Source organism: Leptopilina boulardi, unplaced genomic scaffold, assembly GCF_019393585.1.
Source record: "Leptopilina boulardi isolate dan_hultmark-lab unplaced genomic scaffold, ZJU_Lbou_2.1 LbouV2_362, whole genome shotgun sequence".
Classification (NCBI taxonomy): domain Eukaryota; kingdom Metazoa; phylum Arthropoda; class Insecta; order Hymenoptera; family Figitidae; genus Leptopilina; species Leptopilina boulardi.
Genome location: NW_026137932.1, coordinates 1,467,215 through 1,493,047, shown reverse-complemented (window position 1 = coordinate 1,493,047; position 25,833 = coordinate 1,467,215). Strand labels below are relative to the sequence as shown.

Here is a 25,833-nt window from a genome sequence, read left to right as displayed (position 1 = left end):
TGTAACCCACAAAATTTTCTAATACATGAATTTATAAAAATTTTCGAATTATAAAATTGCTACTTATCGACAATTATTATCAATTTTGTCACTTTTTGATTTTAATCTCACTTATTCTTTCACTTTTTGAACTTCGCCGGTATTTATTTAGAAAGATCGCTTTGTTTACTTTTCGTGGAAAATACTCGTGTCACACGAAATGTTCCGATGCAGGGTTGTCAAGTACTACTGGAGTCATATTCCCTATCTTCGTCAGGGCTAACTCACAATGATCTCTCTACTCTCTACTAGGTAGTTCAAGTTGGGTGGGGGGAAAATCCAAAATGGTGATTATATGGTGCACAACTTTACATTGAAAGTATATGGGATTTTTAATTTTTTAAATATAGATGAAATTTTCGAAACTATGTATATGAAGATTTTATTTTTTATTTTTAAAGAACTATTTAATGCAATAAAAAAAAATAAAATCGTTTTTTATTAAAGCATTAAATAGTTATTTAAAAATAAAATCTTAATATACTTAATATACATTTTGGATTTTCCCTCATCCATCTTGAACTACCTAATATAAAGGCACTCTCACACCTTTTCGGCTGCCTGCAGGTTACCATGGCAACGCATGAGAGTGAGTGCGACAGAAAAATTTAAAAATTTGAATATTCAAATTTTCTGTCGCACTCACACTCGTACGTTGTCATGGTAACCTGAAGGCATGCAGGCAGCCAAAAAGCAGTGAGAGTGCCTTAAGCCTAAGCAGAATAGTTTCGCAAACGTGAAACATGAGTTGGAAAAGAACCATATTGTTCATTCCCATTTTTTAAAAAATTTTAAACGTAATTGATATTAAAAAAACATAGTTATTATATAATAAATATATAATATGAAAACTACTAGGAAAACTACTTTTCTTATGAAGCAGATTATTTGATTAACAGAATAGATTTCCGCCAATCAGGCAATTGCAGGGTATTTCTCAATTGCCTGATTGGCTGAATTCTATTCTGCTAATCGGTGCACTGTGACATAGCCCTAAGGCTGTATCCTTAATAAAAATTTTCAGCGTTGTTCGCAAAACGTAAGTTACGCGAATGTTTTGCGGAATTGCCAACTACTGGAAAAAAAATTTCGCTTTGTTTTCAACGTGGATACATAACCTCCAAATTAATTTCGGTAACGACACCTGATTGAAAGAATGTCATTAATTTGTCATACCTTTAAAACTTTTAATTAATATAAATATGTAACAATTATAGAATTTTTAAAAAATTGAATTCTAAAAAAAATTTTCTTGAAATTTGTAATGAATAAATTTTACGGTGAATCAAAAATATGTATGCGTAAACATTGAACAATAAAAGTCAACTTTCAGGTAATGATAATATAATAATAATAATAATAATAATTAATTAATAATTAAAAATATTAATATTTATTATTATTATTATTATTATTATTATTATTATTAATATTTTTGTATAATAATAATTAATTAATAATTAAAATAATAATAATAAACGATAATATAATATTATAAAGTTGTGTTTATTATTCGATGCCTTTACCGAAATTAATTTGGAGGTTATGTATCCACGTTCAAAACAAAGCGAAATTTTTTTTCCAGTAGTTGGCAATTCCGCAAAACATTCGCGTAACTTACGTGTACCTTTCGCGAACAACGCTGAAAATTCTTATTGTAAATACAGCCTAAGTGTCACATATCAGTTATACGCAACATTTGGAGCGTTCCACTGAATTGAAATTATCAAACCTGTTTATAATATATATATATATATGGAATATAAAATGGATTTTAAAAATAAAAATAATTATTTTTTAAAGTCTACAATAATTTTTTTTTCAAATTTGTTTGAAAGTTTTTAATTTTTTAGTAAAATATTTGAAAAATTAAATTTAAAAAAAATTAAATAAAAATTTTACATATTTATTATTTCTATAAATTTACTTGAAATTCCATTCGAAATAATCGTTCACGTTATAATAAATTTTATTACTATATGACAATTTTAATAAATTTTAATCTAATTTAAAATTAATATTATTTATATAAATTATATCTTATATTTTTTCAATTAAATAATTTAACAATTAAAAAAATAATTATGTAGTTTACAATTTCATAAACAATTGTTTATGAAGAGAATGGATAATAAAAAAAAATTTTTTATTTTATTTTATTATTTCTTCCTTTAAATTCTGACAATCCCTAAATGTAGTACATTTAATATAGTATATATATATATATACTATATTAAATGTAGTACATTTAGGGATATATATATATATATATCACATCTATAATGGGAATTTATATTTAGAAAAATGTAGGAACGAACATCCTAGAAAATGTGTCTAACATATTTTTTCAATAGACGAAGAACAGTCAAGAGGCGTTCAACAACTAAGAAAAGCTTTTATATTTCCACGTGTACGATGAGAGGGAACGAGAAGGAAGGGGAAAGTTGGGGGTGTAAGAAACAAGAGTTCACTTTGGATGATGTGGAACTTACACAAGTGCCTCCGAATGCTTAGAAACAATACAAAATTTATCTAATTAACATTATCATTGTATAGATTAAAATTCACATAAATAATAAATCGTATATTTGTTTTGTTTACATAAAAACTTTATTTACCGACTGTACAATTTCTTGTGTATATGTAGTTTATGTTTAAACAAGTGTTTTTCTCAGTAGATTGTTTTGTTGTCTTTCTTTCTTTTTCTTTTTTTTTTTTAAATCAAAAACATTTCATTTTATAAATATGAAACGATTAATATTAATAAACATTTTATTTGTAATTGTGATTGCCGACGCTGTTCCAAGACCTGACGATGAGACAAAACAAAGGATTATCGATAAGGTTTGTTATAATTAATAATGTTGTGTACTTTATTGATCAATTTTTGACACATTGTATATTGACATTTGGTATTTTTTAATAAAATAATAAATCTAGGGTGAATTTAAAAAAAAAAAAAAAAAAACTCATGTATTTATTGATTCTTTCGTAACGTAACCTCAAAATTTTTTAAATTGTCAAAATAAAAATATAAATTATATATTAATCCAATTTATATTAAAATTTAAATAAAATATACTATAATTAAATTAAATATTTATTTTTAAAATTATAACAAAAAAAAATTATTTTGTTATTTTATTTTATGACTAGCAGAATCAAAATATAAATTCAATTGCAAAATCGACATTTTTATGTGACTTACTTTTTGAATTTAATGAGAATGCATTTTTTTTTTTTTTTTTTTTTTTTTTATTGCAATTTTACAGACGTGTACAGCGAGAAAAATGTTTCTTTTTTTATAGCGTTAAAGAAATTTCTTCTTTAATTTAAAGAAAATTTTTTAAATTTAAATAAAATTTAGTTTGAAATTAAAAAAAGTATTTCTTTAAATTAAAGAAAAGAATTAAAATTGTCATTTTATGGAATTTCATTTGTCATATAATTATTTTTTAACTGAATTTTTATATGTTCGAATTAGTATTTTGCAAGAATTTTCATTAAAACGATTTTCTATATTACAGAATTTTTGTATAACCAAAAATTTACTTCACAGAATTTTTATTTGTCAAAATTTTTATTTACTCGAATTTTCATTTAACATAATAGGCATATTTTAAAGAATTTTTTATTGGCTAGAATTTCATTGCATAGAATTTTCATTTTATTCTTACAGATGAATTTTCATTTGTACGAATTATTATTTGATTGAATTTTCATAAAACCGATTTTTCTTAATATAGAATTTTCACTTAACCGAAAAATCATTTAATAGAATTTCCAATTGATAGAATTTTCATTTTGTTCGAAATTGTAAATGACCGAAGCAACAATCGATTTTGGCGCGATTTTTAAAATCAATCAATCAAAAATTATCCATAAAATTGTGATTGGTTTATTTTTAAAATTCGCGCCAAAATTGATTGTTGCTTCGGTCATTTACAATTTCGGACAAAATGAAAATTCTATCAATTATAAATTCATCTGTAAGATAATAAAATGAAATTCTACCGAATAAAAATTCTTTAAAATGCCTATTATTTGAAATGAAAATTTGAGCAAATAAAAATTCTGTGAAGTAAATTTTTCGGTTATATAAAAATTCTGTAATATAGAAAATTGTTTTTGATGAAAATTCTTGCAAAATACTAATTCGAAGAAATAAAAATTCGGCTGAAAAAATAATTATATGACAAATGAAATTCTATAAAATGAAAATTCTAACTAATGATTTTTAGAATATATAATCATGCAAAACAAAATAATTTACAGGATCTCAGCGAACAAGAGCATTTTATAAATTCAGAACACAATCCAGCTTATGATCACGATGCATTTCTTGGCGAAGAGGCAAAGACATTTGATAAATTAAGTCCCGAGGAAAGTACAAGACGATTGGGAATAATTGTTGATAAAATTGATAAAGATAAAGATGGCTTTGTCAATCAAGAGGAGCTTAAAGATTGGATTCAATTTACCCAAAAGCGTTATATTTTCGATGATATTGATCGTCAATGGAAATCACATAATCCCGAGGGAAAAGAGACAATAACATGGACCAAATATAAGGATGCAATTTATGGATTTTTAGATGAAAATGATTCGACAAATGAGGATGCGGATAGTGAAAATCATTCCTATATTGTTATGTTGAAACGCGATCGTAGAAGATGGAGTGCAGCCGATCAGGATGGAGACGATGCACTCTCACGTGAGGAATTTGCCGCTTTTCTTCATCCCGAGGAATATGTTCACATGAGGGATATTGTCGTTGAGGAAACAATGCACGATATTGATAAAGATAATGATGGCAAAATTTCTCTCTCTGAATATATTGGTAATGATTTTTATAGTCTAAAGTAACTTTTAAAGTTAAATAATTAAAAAAAAGTAATTATTTTTGAACTAGTTTCATAATAAAAACGATAACATTTGGACAAATGGATTTTAATAATATTTTCTCCAACGTTTCGAAATCACACTGATTTCCTCTTTAGGGAGTCGAACAATACAAAAAAAAAAAAAAAAAAATTATAAAAATTAAATCACGAACAAAAATACAAAGAAATCAAATTCAATTAATATGAGACGAATTAATAACAAAAACAAAAAATATCTTTGTAAACTAGTATAAAAAATTTTTATTGCTTCATGAAAGTATAAAAAACTTTATTTCTTTGAAGCAACGAAAATAATCTTATAATGATAATAATTTAACTATCCTGTAAATATTTAATTTAAATGTTTTATGTTTTTCTTTTGGTTTTATTTTATTTAATAATGTTTATTTTTATTTATTTGACACACAAAAAATAATTTTTTTTTTCTTTTAATATATTCAAACAATTTTTCATATTTTTTTTAGTAACTAATTAAATTATTTTACATTTTTTTTTTTTTTTTTTTTAATTTACAATTGTTTGAATAAATTAGAAAAATATTTAGATTTTTAAGACTGGATAATTTTAATTGTTTTTAATTCAAAAAATTCTTTCTTTCTTTATTTTTTTTTAAATTAATAATTACTTATTCTTATTAAAATTATTTTTACAGGCGATATGTACCAAAAGGGAGAAGAGGAAGAACCTGAATGGGTGAAAAATGAAAAAGAACATTTCACTGCCTATCGTGATAAAAATGGCAACGGATTCCTAGATTTTGAAGAAGTGAGTTAATTCTTATATAAAAAAAAAAAATAAGTAAAATTTTTCGTAATTTTATTTAGATTTTTTAATTTCAAAATAAATCGAAATTAAATAGTTTTCGTGGTTTAGAATTAGACACAAATAGAATAGAAAAAATAATAAAAAAATAGAAAAAAAAAAAATAACAAGAAGAAAGAAAATATAGTAATATATAAGAAAATTTTAATAATTTGTTAATTAATTAAAAGTTTTTCTATTAAAACTGTTTTAATTAAATAAAAACATTTTATGAAATAAAAATTTGAAAAATATCAGACAATAAACATTTTTCATTTTCAGGTGAAACATTGGATAATACCTGAGGATTTTGATCATGCCGAAGCTGAAGCGCGTCATTTAATTTATGAAGCTGACGCTGATAGCGATAAAAAATTAACGAAAGATGAAATAATAGCAAAATACGATGTCTTTGTTGGATCGCAAGCAACTGATTTTGGTGAAGCTTTAGGAAGACATGATGAATTTTAGATTTTACAATAATTTCTAAAAAAATTTAATGATCTGAAAAAAAATAGAAATATTTTTAACTTAAAACTTTTAAAGAAATATTTCTCTAAATCTAGGAATTTTTTTCTTTATCTCGTGCAATTATTTTATACCATAATTATTATTATTATAATTATTATCATTAATTACTATTATATGTATGGATCAAATCATATTTCATTTTTAAGACAAATATTGTATGATTTTTTGAATCAACAATCTCGTCTCTAACGTTCCATGTGCCACTAATATATGTAAAAAAAAAAAAAATATCTTTTAATAAACGTTGCTTATTTTAATAAATAATTTAATTGATGATAATTTTTAAATTTAACATTTTCCACAATTTTTATTATTTTTCATCAACTTTTTTTTTTAGGTTTTTTATGATTCCAAATCGATTTTTCAAATAAATTATTTATTTGTATAAAATAAGAAAAATAAAAATTTTCAATTTTTTTATAGAATAAAAATTCTAAAGAAATGAAAAAAAAAATTTTATTAAATAGAATAATTTTAGATTCTAAATAATGAAAAAAATATCAACAAAGAAAATTTCACTGGTCCCTCCTCTTCAAAAATTTAATTTCTACAATTTAAAACCTCAATTTTTCCTCTGTGACAATATAATTCGGCAAAATTCGAGCTTTACCAAATTTTCATTTATGAATCATAAAAAAAAAATGATTTTCCAATTGAAAATAAAAAAAAAAAATTATCTATAGACAAACTTTATAGATTATAGAAGATAATCCTTATCATTCGATTAACCGTGAAAGAACATTTTATCAGTTTCAAACGTGTATGACAATTTATTGTTAGAAATGTATTTAATAATTTTGTTTATTTTCATTTTTTCTCTTCAACTCGAAGGTAATTATGTTATTAATTTGTTTTTTTTTAATTTAACAATTATTCAAAAAAAAAAAAAAAAATGTGAAAATTAATTTCTATTTTACTTCAGATACGCAAATATTAGCACAACAACCGTCTGCTTATTGTTTTAAATTTACATGGTTGGGACCAATGATTGATGAAAATTCCAAAAAAGTTAATTGCACAAAAGATCATAAGAATAATCCATGTTTTCAACCGTTTATTACAACACGTAACTATCGTTATAAATTAATTTTTAAAAAAATTATTTAAATTATTATATTTACGAGTCACATTTTAAACAAAAAAAAAAGTTTTCTCAAACACCACAAAATATTTATATTTTCTTTAAACGAAAAAAAAAAATTTTTTTCTATAAGATAAAAATTTCATTGAACAAATCAACAAAATTTTTTTTTATATAATTCTTATTTTGTTTTACAAAAATAGTATCTAAAATTATTTTTCCAATAAAAAATATAGAAAAAACATACTTTTCGAGGTATTTTATTATATTAAATAAAACTCTATGTAAATAAAATCATTTTACAAAATTTTTAATTTAATTAAAAATAATAGATATAAATAAAAAATTAATAAATAAATTTTTTTTTAAAAAAAAGCTAATTATTTGATAATTAAATATTTTTTTTATCTTTGATAATTTTTTTGTTCGAATAAATTTTATTTATATATTAAAAATAATTTTTAGCAACTCCACCAAATACAGAAGAATTATGGATAGAGGATCAACATAAATATAGTTGCACTTTGAGTCCCGGTTATGTGTGTATAAAACATACATATTCTTACAATAATGCTGGTAAATATACTATAATATACTATTTATATACCTGGACTTCATTTTGAGGTTATGTTTGCCTATTGATCTACGATTTCTGTCCTAATTTTTGAGGTTATGTTCTTCTCTTTCTATTGTCCATGAACCCTAAAATGACCAAAATTTGTAGGTTATGATGCCATATTTCCATTGTGGAAATATCATAAAATGACCAAAATTTGTAGGTTATGTGCCCTTTTTTCATTGTGGAAATACCCTAACATGACTTCAATTTGGAGGTTAGGATGCCCTATTTCCATTGTCGAAATACCCTAAAATGACAAATTTGGAGGTTATGATGTCCTCTTTCCATTGTGGAAACACCCTAAAATGACCTAATTTCGGAGGTTATGATGCCCTTTTTTCATTGTGCAACACCCTAAAATGGCCTAATTTTGGAGGTTATGTGCCATTTTTCCATTGTGGAAATACCCTAAAATGACCTAAATTTGAGATGTTACGATACCCTATTTGCATTTTTAAAATACCCTAAACCCCTAAACTGACCTAAATTTCCAAATTATGATGTCCTATTTCCATTGTGGAAATACCCTAAAATGACCTCAATTTTTAGATTGTGGCCTTTTTTCATTGTGGAATTACTCTTAAATTACAAAAATTTTAAGGTTATGTTCTCCGTCATTCAGTTATAATTAGAAATTTTTATTAAAATTATTTTACATACAATTTGTTTAAAAAAAAAATCATATTTTTATATCACTTTTTATATAGTTATCAATAGTACGCACTTTTGTGGGAAAATGATAGAAGATAAAACATCCGCAGTGACATCAAAATGTTTTTCACAAAAGGTATTTTTTTTTCATTAATAAAATTTATTTAAAAAAAAATTTGATGATATTTAAATTTTCTCATTTTTCTTTTTTTTTTAATAAAGTCAAAAAATGATAGCACAATAATTTTTTGACTTTATTTATCACAAAAAAGAAAAAAATTTTTTTTTAAATCCAATAATTATTTAGTTATGTTAAAATAATAATAATTTGTAATTACCATTTTTTTAGATAGATGGTCACACAATTGAATCATGTGCATGTGTATCAGATCAAGGAATGCCTCCATGTAATTCTGCAAAAGTTCATCAATATTCCTATATAATTTTTCTTATATTGTTATTGATACAAATTATTTAAATTATTTTTATATTTAATGTTAATAATATTACTATTATAATTATTATTACTGTTATTATTATTATTTTATTATCATTATTATTATAACTATTATTTATTATTATCATTATTCATAATAAAAATAAATTATACAGAGGTAAAATTTTAAAATAACGAAATAATCGAATTGTTTGAATTTTCGCGCGTATATGAAACGAGCGCATGCGCAATTCTCAAATTCAAGCAGACGCCAAAATTTTTCTGTTTTGACATTTTGTTGTGACAGTTATAAACAATAAACAAAAATCTTCTGTATGTTGAGAACTTTAATGTCATTATTTAATTAATAAGAAAAAAATTTTTTTTATTAGTATCTTTTGTATAACAAAAGACAATTAATATGGAAAACGATTATTATTCGACGGTTTATTCTTGGTATGTATTAATACAACAATGCTATGTATTATATAAAATACAATACTATTTATTTATTTATTTATTAGGCCAAATAAAAATTTTGTTTCTCAAATTAACAATTGAAATTTTTAGCTTTTTTAAATAAACAAATTTTTTTTTTCAAGATCCAGTTGATCAATTTAAAAACAAACAAAAAAAAAATTTCTGTTTTCAAATATGTATAGTAGTATTTAAAAATTAATTTTTGTTTCAATATTTTTTTTAGTTTAGATAATTTTTTTTTAATAAATAAATAAATTGTTTATTTATAAAATGTTAATAAAAAAATTGTATTATTTATGTTTTATGAAAAATTTAAAAATTGTTCTATATTCCACATTTTGGAGTACAAAAACCGTTAAAAAAAAAATTATTTAATAAAAATTATTTAATTCGGTATAAAGTAATTTAATTAATTAATAATTAATACTTTTTTTTTATTAAAAACGATGTAAGCAATTAATGTTTAACTTTATAAGGTTCCCTTACATGTAATTATTATTTATATAAAATAATTATTTTTATTATTCAATTAATATTTAAATAAATAATTATTATTGAATAACTTTTTTTTTAAATTGATGATATTTTTTTCATCGGTTTTATACTCAGAAATTTGTGCAAAATACAAAAACATTTATTTAAAATTAAAAATTTTTTTTTAAATTGAAATTATTGACTATACAACAATTTAATTAATTATTATTAATTAACCAAACAATTAGCCAAAAATTGATTTGTTTCAATCAAATTTTTTCATCGTTCGAACAAATTATTTTTTTTAAATTAACAAAAAAATGTTAATATATTTGGTTCCAAAAAAAAAAAAAAAATTTTGTTCTAAGTGTAAAAATTATATAAAAAAAAAAATGTTTAATTTAAAATTTATTCCACAGGTTTGACAAATGTGGAATAATATCAAATATTCGAACTCATTTACGTCAAAATTTGGTAAACGCTTTAAAAAATAAAGATTTATCATTAAAATCCGATAGCAGTCGACCAAAATCAGCAAAACAATATGTTCACGATTTACTTATTGCCGAATATCTTTTCGATAGAAATTATGCATGTTCACTATCTGTTTTTGCAAGTGAAGCTCCACTACTTGTTAATTTTGCACGACAAGTATCAACAACATCAGGTGAAAATGAAAATAAACAACGTCTACAAACAGATTATATATCACATACACTCGATACATTAGGAATAAAATCTGACGAATCAGAAGGATTATCAATTATTTCCAAATATTTTGAATCTGAAGAACCATTATTACTTTGTATTCTAAATTCTCTTCGACAATTTTCTTTAATTAATAAAAATGAAACCAAAAAAGAAGAAAAAGAAAAATGTGGAAAAATATTTTGTGAAATTTCAACACAAACAGATAAAGAATTCACGAGGGAAGAAAAATTGGCAACAGCAAAAAAAAGATTATTTAAACAAAAAGAAATTTTTGATAATGAATTAAAAGAAAAGGAAGATAAATTAAGAGAGCAAGCAATTTTTGTTGATCGTCAACTTTTATTGTTGCAAAAAAAATTAGAAGAAGTTCAGGAATTAATGTATAATGTACAAACAAAGGAGAAAAATTTACATCAAGAAAGAGGTAAAGAGGAAGAAAGAATTATTAAAAAAGATATGGAACTCTCTGTTAAGGAGAAACTTCTTTCGCAAGAAGCTAATCGGTAAGTTTTATTAATTTCAATTAATTAATTGATTTTAATAAATTAATGACAAAATAAATAAATAAAATATTAAATTAATTATTTATTTTCAGATTAGAAAAAGAGAGAGACAGCTATAGAAAATTTGAGACTGATTTAAAGAAATTACAAGATGAATTATTAAAAGTAAAAAGAGAATTTCCAATATCAAAAAAAAATGATTATCGTGATATGCATACGCAAACTGATTTTGAGAGTTTTATTAATTTAAAACGTGAAAATGAAGAATTAAATAGTTTAATTAAACAACAACAATCACGAATTGAACAATTAACATTGAGAGCAGTTCGTCTCTCGCGACAAATGGAAGAAACACAATTAGAAAAAAGAAATTGTTTAGAATTACCAATAAATCCAATTGTTCAATTAACAAAAAATAATACAATTTTCAGTGAGAGTAGTTCAACTGAAGATTTAATTCATGACGCTAAAATGAGATTAAAACGTTTAGAGGAAGAAAGTACAAAAGCTGATCAGTATTATTATGATTATATTACAACATCTTAATGAATGTAGAAAATTAGTTTTGTATTTTGCAAAAAAAAAAAGAAAAATATTTTTGACAATTTTTTTTCTGTCGTAAATTATATATATTTATAATGTGTATTTAATTATTTATTTGAATAATAAAATAATATTTATAATTCATACAAAATATATTGTAATTTTGATTTGTTTTAATTATGAATTGAAGAAAAAATTTATTTAAGATAAGTATATTTTACTAGATAAATAATAATTATTAATTTTTACTTTGCTGAATGCTAAAATTGTAGAAGTTTAAATTATTGAAATGTTTATTAATAATATTTTTGAAGATTAAGTAAAATGGAATGAATGATTTTATTTATTGATGGAATTTTTTTAGTATGTATTTTTATTTGTACATACTTCTTTATTTATTAGAATTGTAATATATTATTTTATGTAATTATTAACATTTTTATTCTTCAATATCTTTTTACAATTCATTTTTTTAAAAATGAATTTGTATTGAATTTACAATTAATGTTTTGAAATTTTTGTTCCATTTATTTATTTTATAGTCTTTGGCCGTCTTTGTTGCTTCTATTTTTTGTCCATTTAATTTAATTTTCAATTTATGTTTCATAATTTATTACAATTATTTTATTAAATATTTCAAAATATTGTAAACAAAAAGCAAAAAGGCATGTAATTATAGAGAAAGTTTCAAACAGAAAAATAATAATCTACTATATTTGTAAAATTTGTCTGAAAATAATAATAATTGTTGAATAATTTTTTTTTTTAACTGAAAACACTTTTTTATTCAAGGTAATATTATTTTCATAATAATTTAATTTATTACAATTATTTTATTATTATTTAATAAATTTCATTATTTTAAAAAAGCGCGCGTTATTTTGGCTTGCATGCTAAAAAATTTATGAACAGTGAAGGCGCTCTCACACCTTTTTGGCTGCCTGCAGGTTACCATGGCAACGCATGAGAGTGAGTGCGACAGAAAATTTAAAAATTTGAATATTCAAATTTTCTGTCTCACTCACACTCGTGCGTTGCCATGGTAACCTGCAGGCAGGCAGGCAGCCAAAAAAGGTGTGAGTGCGCCATGAAATAGCAAAAGTACAATATTTAAAGAATAAGGAAATCTATTTAATAGATTAATTATAACGTTTAACAAGTTTAAATACATGTTTAATCTAAAATAGTCACTGTTTTCATTTTCTTAAAGAAATTGAATATCTCCAATGATAGTTAAAATAAATAATGTTTCAGAGATAATGTATTTATATTCTATTCATAATATATATGAGGCATTTTTTGTCAACTAAAGCCCCCCATCTCTCCAAAAATGGTTTAGATATAAAAAATCGGACAAGTTCTTAAAAATTCTATAAAAATAAATACTTTTAAATGCCGAGTGGCGTTTTTCAAAATTCATAAATGGCGGATCCAATATGGCGCCTAATTTTTTGAAAATTCATTGGATTCACTTGAAAATGGTTACTCGGGGGTTTTTGGGGTCGCTGATTACGAATCCGATGTTAGTTTTCAAAAATTCAAAATGGCGGATCTAATATGGCTGACTTTTTTTAAAAAAAATCATTAGATTCACTTGAAAATTGTTACTCGGGGGTTTTTGGGGTCGATGATTACGAATCTAATATTAGATTTTCAAAATTCAAAATAACGGATGCTTTTTAAAAAAATTTATTTCATCCATTTTAAAATTGAAGTAAAAGGTCTCTGTGTTTTACAGGGATGACACTGTCAACATATTAAGTATATGAAGCCCGCATTACTTTCTTTCACTTCGAAAGTAATTTTCCTTTTTTTATTTTTTTTTTCGTTTTTAATAATTTTTTTTAACAAGTAAATAAATAAATAATTTTTAAAAATTAAAAATTTTTTTTAATTGAATTTTTTACTTTTAAAAAATTATTTATTTATTTATTTGTTCAAAAAAATTATTAAAAACGAAAAAAAAAATTAAAAAAAAAATAAAAAAAGAAAAATTACTTTCGAAGTGAAAAAAAACAAAAGTAATGCTGGCTTCATATACTTAATATGTTGACAGTGTCAACCCTGTAAAACACAGAGACCTTTTACTTCAATTTTAAAATGGATGAAATAAATTTTTTTAAAAATCATCCGTTATTTTGAATTTTGAAAATCTAATATTAGATTCGTAATCATCGAACCCAAAAACCCCCGAGTAACCATTTTCAAGTGAATCCAATGATTTTATTAAAAAAAAGTCCACCATATTGGATCCGCCATTTTGAATTTTTAAAAAGTATCACTGGATTCGTAATCAGCGACCCCAAAAACCCCCGAGTAACCATTTTCAAGTGAATCCAATGAATTTTTAAAAAATTAGGCGCCATATTGGATCCGCCATTTTGAATTTTTAAAAACGCCACTCAGCATTAAAAAGTTTTTTTTTTAATAGAATTTTTAAGAACTTGTCCGATTTTTTTATATCTAAACCAATTTTGGAGAGATGGGGGGCTTCAGTTGACAAAGAATGCCTCATACTTAGTATATAGTTAAATCTCATAGAAAATTTTATTTTCTCTATTCTCGCGAAAATTGATTATCGCTATAAGGCGATATTAACTATACTTATAACTATTCCAGAGATTATTTTCGCTAGTTTATACAAAGTTTTTTTTTAGCGTGTGGGCCAATCAGGTGATTTCAACTAAATGTAGGTTATGTTCGTTTCTGATTCATAACAGCTGCAATCATTTACAACAAATAAATGCTTTGCAAGTGTATATTTATTAGAAATAAGTAAGTTATGCAAAATATATATGTGGAACAATAATTTAAGGTGATTTTCATAAAATGAATATTGATATTTAGATGCTCTGGGAAGCAAAGTTCATTTTTTTTTACATTCGATTTTTTCGACCATCGAGATATTTCGCGATACATTTTCATGTGCTTTGCATGCACTGTCTTTTTTAAAAAAAAGGATATTTAATAATAGTTTAAAATGTTTATATTTATCTTTTTTTTTACTTTATTTTTTATGTAATTTTCTTTTCATGAATTATGATATTTCTACGGGCGCACTCACACCTTTTGGCTCCCTGCCTGCAGGAATTGTCATGGCAACGTGTAGGAGTAACAGAGAGAGAAAATTCAAATTTGAATTTACTATCTCTGTTACTTCTTCACGTTGCTATGACAATTCCTGCAGGCAGGGAGCCAAAAGGTGTGAGTGCGCCCTCAATGTTAATTTTTTATCAATTTTAGTTTGCTGTGATTATTCGACGTTTTAAAAAATCGATGTTTTGAAAAATTAGTGTAATGAAAAGTCGACGTTTTAGAAAATTAGTGTTTTGCTAAATTGATGTATTGAAAATGTAATGTTTTAGCAAATCTATATTTTGACAAATTGATGATTTGGTTAGTCGATAATTTGGAGAATCGGTGTTTTGAAAAATCAATGTAAAGAAAAGTCGATGCTTTTGCGAGTCGCGAAGTTTTATAATATCAGTATATTTTGGTAAATCGATGAATTAAAAAGTTCATTTTTTGACAAATCGACGTTATAACAAGTCGATGAGTGTCCACGAGTGTAAAATATAAAAAGTCTCTACTCTTTTCGATCGTTGCGCCTACGCTTTTGACGGTTGATGTGAGAAACATTTAGTCTTATAAAGTGCATTTCCGGTCTTCTATGTAGTTTAGGAACCTATAAGATTCGTCCAAGTGTCAAAAACCGTCAAAACAATCAACACTGCCCGTTAGAAGGCGATTTATTTTGACATTTAGTTTATTTCATTTTAAATTAACAATTCTTGTCACTGTTCAAAATAAAGCACTTTATTTACAATAATTTTTTTTTTTATTGTTCAATTAAGACTGAAATATCCCTATAGTTACAATCGAAAAATAATTAACATTAAGAGCAACTTTAAAAAAACGCATAATTTGTATATAGTATAGACAATAAACAATTAACATTTTATAGTAAAATAATTTTTAATATATTAACCCGTTAAGATTTCTTAATAAATAAATATTTTATTTCTCCGTTATTTAATTATATTTTTATAACCAAAAAAAAAATATTGAAATTTTATAAAGTACATTGCTCCCCCAGACGAAAAGTGATTAATATCAATTACAAGCAATTGCTCAATGTGTAGTTATATTTTCAATTGAAATTAAAGTACATATAATCTACAAGTCAATAGAGATAATTTGTGATAATGTCAACATTCCCTTTATGTTGATAGTGCAAGTGGCATTTATTAGTAAACTTTCAAAGAATTAGAAACGACTATAAAATTAAAATTTTTTAAAAATTTTCCAAACTAAACGAAAGAAATTAATTTTCAATTAAATAAATTTCTAAAAAAAAAATCATGTTTAATCAAGAATTGCCGGATTTTTTACAAAATCAAGTGGAATTTTTTCTAAAAGATAAAAATCTTTCTAATTTAAAATTTCATTTTTCAAATGCATGTAATAATGGTGAAAATTATTTGGGATCATTGTATCGTGTTAAAATTAATGGTGAAAAAAATGGTGAAAATAAAGAATTACATTTAATTATAAAATGTGTTCCAACTGATGAAAAATTGAGAACTCTTTTAAGAGCTCCCGAAATGTTTCACAATGAAATTGCATTCTATGAAGAAAGATTGCCAATTATTAATAATTTAATGAAAGAATTTAATTTAGAATACAACGATTTTCCTGCTTACTATGGAGGTTGTAAAACACCAAAACAAGAGGTATTGAAAATTTTTTTATAATTTTTTTTTTCTTTTAAATTTTTAAATAAATTTTAATTATTCGAATTATTATATTTGACAAAAAAAAAATCCATTTAACTGAATTTCTCTATTATACAATTGTTATTTAAACGAATTTTTTTCGAAATTCAAATCTTAAAAACTGTGAAATTAATTATTTTCACTTTTAATGAAATTCTCAGAAAATTAAATTATTTTAAAAACAAATTTTCAATTAAGGGGAGAGATCGGTGAAATTTCAACACATCGAAATTAATGTTGTAAATTTTTTTTACCATTTTAAAAATTTTATTTTTTGAAAATATTAAAATTTCTTAAAAATCCATGCGATTAATTGTTCAGAATCATGAAAAAAAAAAAATCTACAAAAACATTGCCGATAAAAAATAATAAAAATTGTTGAACAAGTTGAATTTTTAAGGAATAATTGATAAACAAAAAATAATTGATTTTAATTAGCGGTAACAATTTTTTTTTAATTTTTTTGGAAACCAAAAATCATATTTCACTATAAAAAATGAAAAAAAAGTAATTTTTAACAATTTTACAATTTATTTTTATTTTTCAGAAATTTTATTTTTGGAAAAAATTGAATTTTTTCAAAATTCATATACGATTAATTGTTCAGAATTATGAAAAAAGTGTATAACAAAAAATTAGCAATAAAAAAATAATAAAAATTGCGACAGAAATTTAAGTTTTTGAGTTTTATTTAAAAAATTATTAATGAAATAATTGTTTTTCAAATTTTCATAGTATATTACAGTTTTAAATATTCAATATTCACAGAGAAAAAATTGACAACTTTAAATAGCCTTAATTTCGAAAAGTTTGAAATTTCAGCTGTCCCTCCTCTTAAAATTCTCTTAAATTCAAAAATTATTGACTAAAATTCATTTTACAAAAGTCTTTAGTTATTGAAATTTACGAAAATTTTAATTTAAAATCTCATAAAATTCAATTATTTCTAAAATTATCAAAAATTCTTCGTCAAATTAATCATTTTCAATAAATATTAATCAATTGTTTCAATTCAAACAATTTTTATCAACTTATTCAAAAAATCAATTATTTAAAACATTTTTAGATAAAAATTCTCCCCATTTTCCAAAAATTATTTTATTTTTAAAAAATGACTGAATTTTTTTTTTTTTTTTAACCATTTGATAAAATTATAAATTCATAAATAATTTACATACCTAAATCAGAATTGAAGTTTTTTTTTTTTTTTTTTTACAAAAGTAACTTTCATATTTTTTTTATAAATCAAAAATTTTGAAAATTCTTGAAAATTTGTCACAGTTTAATTTTGAAATACAGTATCTAAATAAAATTTCATAATAAGTTCCTGTGGATTTAATTAAAAACAATGGTTATTAGAAATAAGATGTATATAATATTAAAATTTTTAAAATCGACTTTTTTTGTAACTTTTCGATTATAAAATGAAAATTCATTCAAATAATAATTCTGTAATTTAAAAATTCGATAAATGAAATTTCTACTGTTAAATAATAATTTAAAGAAATAAAAATTCGATAAAAAGTAAATTCTTGGTAATTATTTATAAATTTGTATATTTTTTTTATATTTTTAATTTCTAAATTTTATTGACATTATAGATAATAAATAATAGTAATATCCCATATGTTCTTTATCTTATCTTATCTTATAAAAATTTAACTACCGATTCAAATCATAAAATTCAGGCATTTTTAACTATTTTTTTTTTATCAAGATTTTTAGATAAAAAAATATAACAATATATTTTTAAATTACACTAACGGATATCAATAAATATTATTTATATAAGAAATTGTTTGAGGGTCGAAATTATTATTTTTAGCAAAATCGAATTTTTATTTAAAAAAAAAAAATTATTTGTTTCAAATAATCGGTTATTTGAACCTATTATCAAATAAATATCAAATTATTATTATTTAAGTTAATGAAATCGTATTTGTTTTAATTATAAAAATTATTCCAATATACAGTTTATTTAATTTTAATCAATTTGTCTGAAATAAATATTTATTTGATAATAGTCAAGTAAACGATTATTTTTTATTATTATTATTATTTTCCAGTGTAAGAATTTTTATTTAACAAGAATTTCTAGTCAAATTTTTAAATAATCTGATTTTTGAGTTTATCGAATTTTTAAATATAATTTACATTTAATGGAATTTATATATTTATGGAAAAATTTTCATTAAAAATTAATTTTAACAGAATTTTTCTTTAATTGAATTTTTTTTTATTCGAATATTAAATTAATATAGTATTTTAATTTAACTGAATTTGCATTTAACAGAATTTTTAAAAAATAAAATTCTTATTTAATTAAATTTTAATACTAAAAAAAATTTTTATTTAACTGAATTCTCATTGAAAAGAATTTTTACATAAATCGCTTGACTATAATTTTATTTTTAAAAAAATATACCTAATTAATTATATTTAAAAAATATAATTTTATTGATTCTTATAAATTCAAAATTTGGATAAAAAGTTATTTTGTATTTTTTTTTTAAATTATATCAACAGTAAAATAATAAAGAAAAATTAATTAGATCGGAAAATTTACTTTTGTAATTTCATAGATTCTTATTTTGGAAGATTTAAAAACTCAAGGATTTGTATTGAAAAAAACAAAAGTATTAGATTATCCCCATGCAGTACTTGCAATGCGTCATCTTGGCAGATTTCATGGTTATAGTTTTGCAATTCGTGACAAAAAGCCAGCAGCATTGGAGACTTTTCAAAAAATGAAAGAAGCCTTTTTCCACAAATCAGGCTGCTTTACTGAAAATATTAATTTAATTCTGGACGCTGCAATAGTGGTAATTTTTTTTTTCAAATTTTAGTATTTCTATTACATTATTTATTTGGTTTAAAAAAAAAAAATAAATAAATTTAATAATAATATAAAGGAAAAATTTCAATCGGAGAGAAAAATTGAAAAAAGTCCTTAAAATAGAGTTTTGAATGAGAATTCTATTTTTTTTTCTAGAGAAATATTCTTATTTAACAAAGGAAAATTTAATGGAATTTAGAAATAGAATTTTTTCAAATTCCTAGATAAGAAAATAATGTTATTTTTAAAAAATTCAATTTTTGAAAATAATTTTATATAAAAATTCGAATTTTTATTCTTCGTAGGCTGTAGAAAACGAAGGAAAACATTATGTGGATAGAGTTAAGCAACTAAAAGAAAATTCAAAAGAAATTCTTGATTATGCATGTGATAGTAAAAATTCAGAACCGCATGCGGCTCTCAGTCACGGTGATTTATGGACCTACAACATGTTATTTAAATACAATGAAGTAAGTGAAAATATTTTTTAATTTATAAAAAATATAAAGAAATTAAAGAAAAATCGAATTTTACAAATATATTTAAGGAAATATTTTTACTAATATTTGAATAAATAAATAATATATTATTTAAAAAAAAAATGGGGCGCATAAATTTAGTTAATATTTTCATTTTAATGAATTTTACTAGATATAATTATTTTTTTTTGGGGTATTTAATAAAAATTTGTAAAATGAAAATTAACCATTTAATTTTATCGTAAATTCCATGCGCCAAAAAAAAAAAAAAAAAAAAAAAAAAAAATGAAATACTTCATGAAATAAATTTTTTTTATAGAATTCAGAACCGAAAGATATTCGTTTTTTGGATTTTCAATTAAACAGATATGCTTCACCTGTAATGGACATTCTTTATACATTCTACACTTGTCTCACACAAGAAATGAGAGACAAATATTTTGACAAATTATTACATCATTATCATGATTCATTAGGTGAATTATTGAAAAAATTTAATTCTGATGTTGAAAAATTATTTCCATTCAATGTTCTTTTGGAACATCTTCAACGTTTTGGACGTTATGGAGCTTGTATGTCTATTATTGATATACATGTTTTTACTATTCGCGATGAAGATAATGCGGAACCACTTTTTTATCTTGATTATCTTAAAAAATTGCCTGCACTTTTAAAAACTAATAAATTTTATCATCAAATGTTGAAAGATTCAATAAAAGACATGGTAGATAGGAATTATCTATAAAAATCCATTTTTTAAAAAAATAATAAAATATATATATTGGGAAATTTTTATCTAGATAGTCAATTTTATATTTTAATGATGTAATTTTAGTAAATTTTTCACTAATATTGAAAAATTGTAGAATTTAAATATAAATTGAGGAGAAAATATTTTTATTAGCCGTATTTTTTAATTTGTTAATCGTACAAAATGTTGATCCAATTTAATAAATAAAAAATGATAATAAAAAAAAAAAAATACTTATCAAATACTTACGTATTATGAAATTTTCTATAAAATAATATTTTTTTTGCCTTGGCATGTTATATCAAACACTGAACGCATTGAAGTGTAAAAAATAATATATGTTAATTTCAATAATCTATTTCAATTAAGTAGCGCCTTCAAATTTTACAAATCTATTAATAATATATATGATACATTAATTTTTTTATATTTACATTAATTGATTATTTTTTTTTTTTTATCAGAAATTTTAATATTTTTTACAATTGTATCAATAAAGATAATAGAAATGTATAGCAATTATAAAAAGAACTCAATTTTTTTTTTTTTTTAGTTACACAGTCACAAGTCTCATCTATTACTACTTATATTAATAAAAAGTAACAAAAAATTATATAAAATATCGTACTAACTATATTTTTCAACTTCTTCAGGAGAAAGAAAAAAATTCTCAAATTTTATAAGCAAAAATAAAGAGAAATAAATAACAGGTATGAAAATTTTTTTGTTTTTAAGTTACAAAATTGGTATTTACAAAATCGACATTAGAGAAATTGAAAAAAAATTATTTTAAAATTAAAATTTAAAATATATAATTATATATATATATATATATATATATATATATATATATATATATAGTAAGATGTTGTGTTGTTTGAGGTATAATCCATATTTATTTATTGTTATTTAATTAACATTAGCTTTCGCCCATCTACGCTGGGCCTCTTCAGATATCATTATAACTGTAAGAATATAATTTTATGTAAAGTTGTAACAGTGAATTTTTAATGTTATTTATAAGATGGTAAATACGAATAGAAGAAAAAATTCAAATTTAATAATTTTAAAATGTAAATAATTTTTTTGAAATAAAAAATTTTTTTATAGATTAATTTAATATTTTTTTAAAATAAAAATTGATGACATGTGCAAAACATAACCTCAAACATACCAATGTGGATTTTTTCCTCTCATTTAAAAAAAAATTTTTTTAAAAACGTTGTTATTTAAAAAGAATTTAAAAAAAAATTTTTTTTATCATTAATATTTTTTCTTTTTTAAACATAATGTTGAGGTTATATTATCAGGAATGATAATTCAATTAACAAAAAAACCGATATTATTTCTTTAAATCAAATATACCATTCTCTTATCATTAACACTAAATAATAAATTAACTCTTTTAAATCTAATTTTATTGTGACTGTTGGTCTGTTTTTAATTGATTATATATATTAGATAAATTTCATCGTTTCAAAATTTCGCGCATTAATGATAAAATAAACACCCTCATTATCATCCTATAAGATTGCACACTTATGGTAATATTGAACTCTCCTCATTTTTAAAAAATTATCAGTTAACACTTCTCAGTTTCATCACACGTGTTTGCACATTTGAATGTGCACTACACCTCAACATTATGTTTAAAAAAGAAAAAATATTAATGATAAAAAAAAATTTTTTTTTAAATTCTTTTTAAATAACAACGTTTTTAAAAAAATTATTTTTTAAATGAGAGGAAAAAATCCACATTGGTATGTTTGAGGTTATGTTTTGCACATGTCATCAATTTTTATTTTAAAAAAATATTAAATTAATCTATAAAAAAATTTTTTATTTCAAAAAAATTATTTACATTTTTAAATTATTAAATTTGATTTTTTTCTTCTATTCGTATTTACCATCTTATAAATAACATTAAAAATTCACTGTTACAACTTTACATAAAATTATATTCTTACAGTTATAATGATATCTGAAGAGGCCCAGCGTAGATGGGCGAAAGTTAATGTTTTGTAAATTTTTATTTAATTCAATAATTCCACTTTTTCATAATTTCAATGAATAAAAATAGAAAATTATATCATTATTTGAGAAGTAAACTTTGAAAATATATTTTAATCATATTTTACAATAAATCAACAAAAATTTTAATACATTTAAATAATTTAATACATTTCGTTATCTTGATAATATTCAAAATTATTTCTCCAAAATATTATTATTTTTTTAAATCACTTTGTTTGAAAAATAAAAATACTAATATATCTTCTTTTATTTTGCAGATCGAAACTACAATGCAAAAGTTTTCATAACTTATAGTTAGTCAAAAAGTATTTAATTTTTCATACATATATTGAAATATATATAATAATAATTATTATAACTTGAAAAAATTTCAACATTTAAAAATGAATATAATACCACCAAATCCACTACAGACAGTACAATTAATACCTGTTTACAGTTATTTATGCCTACTAAGTGATTTTTTAATTGATGAAAATTATTTGCCAGAAATGAATCATACTAAACAAATACCAGTTATTAATGCACTTTATAAATATTTAGATGATAATCGTAATAGACAATTTATGAAAATTAAATTAATTAGAAATATATTAATGAGAAGTGATCTTTATGGTGGTGAAAGAAGTGAAAAAATTGACATCACTTTCGTTAATGCAATGTTTGACTATATCATTAGTTCTCTTGTATTTGACAAATATGGTAATATTTATGGTTTCTTAACGGAAGTTTTTCGCATGGCAGAAAATTTAGAAATTGATTACATATTAAATATAACAAGAAAACATCTTCAAAATGCATCATTTGAAAATGAATATGGTGATAGATCAATTTTAAGTTCATTAGCAGTGAATAGAATATACAACGATATAATATTGCCTCTATTTCCTCGACCAAAGACAAATATTAATTTATCTTCTTTTGATTATATTTATGCACAAGCTGGTTTAATGTTTCTTCAACTTGGTAAACAAAATCCTGTCTATTATTGTGATTTAGGAGAATGTAATTCGATAAGTTTGAATTACGATAAATTATTTGATGAATTTGTAATAACTGGACATTTAATTGAAAAATTATTTTTATCTCAAAATAAGAATTTGCAACTATTAAAAGTTTTTGCACTACCAGCTCTTTCTTATTATATGTTTAATACAAAATATTTATATGCTTATGAAAATATAGCAAATATTATTTCTGATTCAAATTTTTGGCGTCAAGCTTATAGGGATTTATTTCAATATACATTCGATGCTTTTAATAATACAAATGATCCATTAAGTATAAGATCAAAATTTTTAGAAACTATATGTGGTGAAACAGTACATAATTATTTGAAATTTGGAGGGGAATATATGTTTTTAGGAAATATAAATAATTTTGAAGCTTTACGAGAAGAATATAGATTATCTTTAAGTAAAGTTTTAAGTAGAAATAGAATATTTAAAGATATTTCTTTACATATTGAAGATCCTGCATTTGAATTCAACTTTATAACTAAGGACGATATAAATTTACTGGAAAATATAACTTATGTTTTAATATCAAAAATTAATTTAAATTTGACATTTATTAAAAGTGCACTTTACATCATGAAAATATTAAAATCAAACACTATTAGAATCGTTGGTGCTTTTGATGGACACACGAGAAAATTAATTTATGTTCATACTGTTAATAATCAAACAATTACTGGTTATGGTTATAAGTTTATGTCTTTATCAGAAAATTTAACGGAAAATGTATATTTAAGAACTGATTATGAATTGGAAAATGAAAGTTTAGTTTTACTAATTGATGATATTTTAGAATGTGAAGAAAGATATATTATCCTAAATACAGAAACTCTTAAACATGAACCTAATTCTTTTATGTACAATTACAATAATCAAATTCGAAATAAAAACACTAAAGTTTCATTTTCTGGAATATCAATCTATCACGATGATGATAATTGTAATAACGATACATATTTCCAATATTCTAAAGATCAACATGTTTGTCTAAGACAATGGAATTTAATGACTAAACTTGGGTTTATGGAAAATATTGTAAAATTTGTACAAGATAATACAAATCTTTCTGAAGGAGAAATACATACAACATTAAGTAAATACACATTTCCAGATAATACATCATTGGAGTGGTTTGCTGAAAATTGGATGGAAAATAAAAAGTTAAAAGAACCTAGTTGGTATAAAAATTACATAATAGACAATCCTCAACATTTTAATATATTAAGGTACAGTTCTCGTCTTGAAAAACACCGCATCTTCGATACTGATGGTATATTTAGGATTCACTCCATTTACTCATACAGAGAAAGACGAAGAATTGAAAAAGAAACTTCAATTAAAAATATAATTAAAGATTACAACGATCAGAAAGCATATTTTTCAGCTACATTTGAAGATTATTATGCTGTTCGAAATTACGCTACAACAGGATATAAAAGAATAACTGCGGATACAAATGAAGCAAAACTAATGAAACTTGCTTTATATAATTTAGCAATAAGACAATCTGACGATCCTATTCAGGAATATGAATCAAAACTTTTTATTGTTGAATCTAAACGTAATAGTGATGGTAAAAATAATATACTCCTTAAAAAAACAATAACTCTACAAAAATTTACAATAGCTTCTACAGATTTGGAAACTGCTATGAGATTTGCTGTTTATCCAGCGGATGGATTTATAAATGTCATATATGAAATGAAATTCAGCGGACCGTATATAAAGGTGAAAATAGATCAATTTTATAATAGTAACGAGAAGAAAATAATTCTTTTGCCTGGTAGTGAATTTACTGTTACAAGTAATAATAGAATAAAATATATTGAAAAATTGGGTACTGTTTATGTATTAAAATTAGAGTTTAAACATGATATTATGGAAAAATACTCAATGTATAAAAAGATCATGAATGAAATGGAGCAAATTCAGTTTTGATATAGTTAATGAAAAGTTTCCTGACAAATTTGTAAATTTAATAAAAATTTAAAAATAAAGAAAACATTTCTTTGTCTTGGAGTATAGTAAAAATAATTTTTGTTAAAAACAATTTTTTTGTATTGAGTAAATAAATTGTTGAATATTAATCCTCAATTTTAAGAAAAAATTATTTGCATATCATGATTTTCTTAATTTACTTTACTTATTTTTTAAATATAATAAACAAAA

At 22.3% G+C, this 25,833-nt stretch overlaps 6 protein-coding genes across 7 annotated transcripts in view; 5 read left to right on the top strand and 1 right to left on the bottom strand.

Moving 5' to 3' along the window:
• The first annotated feature begins 2,440 nt into the window (after nucleotides 1-2,440).
• Nucleotides 2,441-6,539, top strand: LOC127286800 (calumenin-B). The gene is made up of 4 exons (XM_051313391.1): nucleotides 2,441-2,883; nucleotides 4,315-4,879; nucleotides 5,596-5,708; nucleotides 6,027-6,539. The coding sequence occupies exons 1-4, from the start codon at nucleotides 2,785-2,787 to the stop codon at nucleotides 6,213-6,215; spliced, it is 966 nt and encodes a 321-aa protein (XP_051169348.1). The 5' UTR covers nucleotides 2,441-2,784; the 3' UTR covers nucleotides 6,216-6,539.
• Nucleotides 6,540-7,000: 461 nt separating this feature from the next.
• Nucleotides 7,001-9,150, top strand: LOC127286799 (uncharacterized). Its single transcript, XM_051313390.1, has 5 exons — nucleotides 7,001-7,106; nucleotides 7,198-7,341; nucleotides 7,822-7,932; nucleotides 8,683-8,762; nucleotides 8,976-9,150. The coding sequence occupies exons 1-5, from the start codon at nucleotides 7,058-7,060 to the stop codon at nucleotides 9,102-9,104; spliced, it is 513 nt and encodes a 170-aa protein (XP_051169347.1). The 5' UTR covers nucleotides 7,001-7,057; the 3' UTR covers nucleotides 9,105-9,150.
• Nucleotides 8,035-25,833, bottom strand: part of LOC127286794 (ankyrin-3-like) — a 34,415-nt gene continuing 16,616 nt past the window's right edge. Inside the window, exons 4-5 of the mRNA XM_051313381.1 lie at nucleotides 8,965-9,039; nucleotides 8,035-8,058 (exon numbers count right to left, since the gene is read on the bottom strand). Of these exons, the coding sequence (XP_051169338.1) occupies nucleotides 9,017-9,039 (23 nt within the window). The 3' untranslated portion in view covers nucleotides 8,035-8,058; nucleotides 8,965-9,016. The remainder of the gene's footprint in view (nucleotides 8,059-8,964; nucleotides 9,040-25,833) is intronic.
• LOC127286797 (uncharacterized) lies at nucleotides 9,355-11,924 on the top strand. The gene is made up of 3 exons (XM_051313388.1): nucleotides 9,355-9,518; nucleotides 10,436-11,230; nucleotides 11,323-11,924. Exons 1-3 carry the CDS (start codon nucleotides 9,484-9,486, stop codon nucleotides 11,774-11,776), a joined length of 1,284 nt encoding a protein of 427 aa, XP_051169345.1. The 5' UTR covers nucleotides 9,355-9,483; the 3' UTR covers nucleotides 11,777-11,924.
• LOC127286798 (uncharacterized) lies at nucleotides 15,462-20,858 on the top strand. Its single transcript, XM_051313389.1, has 4 exons — nucleotides 15,462-16,506; nucleotides 19,131-19,370; nucleotides 19,690-19,854; nucleotides 20,183-20,858. The coding sequence occupies exons 1-4, from the start codon at nucleotides 16,135-16,137 to the stop codon at nucleotides 20,606-20,608; spliced, it is 1,203 nt and encodes a 400-aa protein (XP_051169346.1). The 5' UTR covers nucleotides 15,462-16,134; the 3' UTR covers nucleotides 20,609-20,858.
• On the top strand, nucleotides 20,875-25,758 carry LOC127286793 (uncharacterized). Of its 2 annotated transcripts, none has more exons than XM_051313376.1 (2): nucleotides 20,875-21,324; nucleotides 22,906-25,758. In XM_051313376.1, the coding sequence occupies exon 2, from the start codon at nucleotides 23,032-23,034 to the stop codon at nucleotides 25,600-25,602; it is 2,571 nt and encodes an 856-aa protein (XP_051169333.1). In that variant the 5' UTR covers nucleotides 20,875-21,324; nucleotides 22,906-23,031; the 3' UTR covers nucleotides 25,603-25,758. The 2 variants fall into 2 exon arrangements, with proteins under 2 accessions (XP_051169333.1, XP_051169334.1); XM_051313377.1 differs by lacking the exon at nucleotides 20,875-21,324 and adding an exon at nucleotides 22,187-22,374.

Coding starts and splice junctions, on each gene's coding strand:
- LOC127286799 (XM_051313390.1), top strand. CDS start 7,058: ATGTATTTAATAATTTTGTTTATTTTCATTTTTTCTCTTCAACTCGAA. Junction 7,107..7,197: donor TTTTTCTCTTCAACTCGAAG/GTAATTATGTTA, acceptor ATTTTACTTCAG/ATACGCAAATATTAGCACAA. Junction 8,763..8,975: donor CAAAATGTTTTTCACAAAAG/GTATTTTTTTTT, acceptor CCATTTTTTTAG/ATAGATGGTCACACAATTGA.
- LOC127286793 (XM_051313376.1), top strand. CDS start 23,032: ATGAATATAATACCACCAAATCCACTACAGACAGTACAATTAATACCT.
- LOC127286800 (XM_051313391.1), top strand. CDS start 2,785: ATGAAACGATTAATATTAATAAACATTTTATTTGTAATTGTGATTGCC. Junction 4,880..5,595: donor TTCTCTCTCTGAATATATTG/GTAATGATTTTT, acceptor TTATTTTTACAG/GCGATATGTACCAAAAGGGA. Junction 5,709..6,026: donor GATTCCTAGATTTTGAAGAA/GTGAGTTAATTC, acceptor TTTCATTTTCAG/GTGAAACATTGGATAATACC.
- LOC127286797 (XM_051313388.1), top strand. CDS start 9,484: ATGGAAAACGATTATTATTCGACGGTTTATTCTTG. Junction 9,519..10,435: donor TATTCGACGGTTTATTCTTG/GTATGTATTAAT, acceptor TTTATTCCACAG/GTTTGACAAATGTGGAATAA. Junction 11,231..11,322: donor CTTTCGCAAGAAGCTAATCG/GTAAGTTTTATT, acceptor ATTTATTTTCAG/ATTAGAAAAAGAGAGAGACA.
- LOC127286798 (XM_051313389.1), top strand. CDS start 16,135: ATGTTTAATCAAGAATTGCCGGATTTTTTACAAAATCAAGTGGAATTT. Junction 16,507..19,130: donor GTAAAACACCAAAACAAGAG/GTATTGAAAATT, acceptor GTAATTTCATAG/ATTCTTATTTTGGAAGATTT. Junction 19,371..19,689: donor TTCTGGACGCTGCAATAGTG/GTAATTTTTTTT, acceptor TATTCTTCGTAG/GCTGTAGAAAACGAAGGAAA.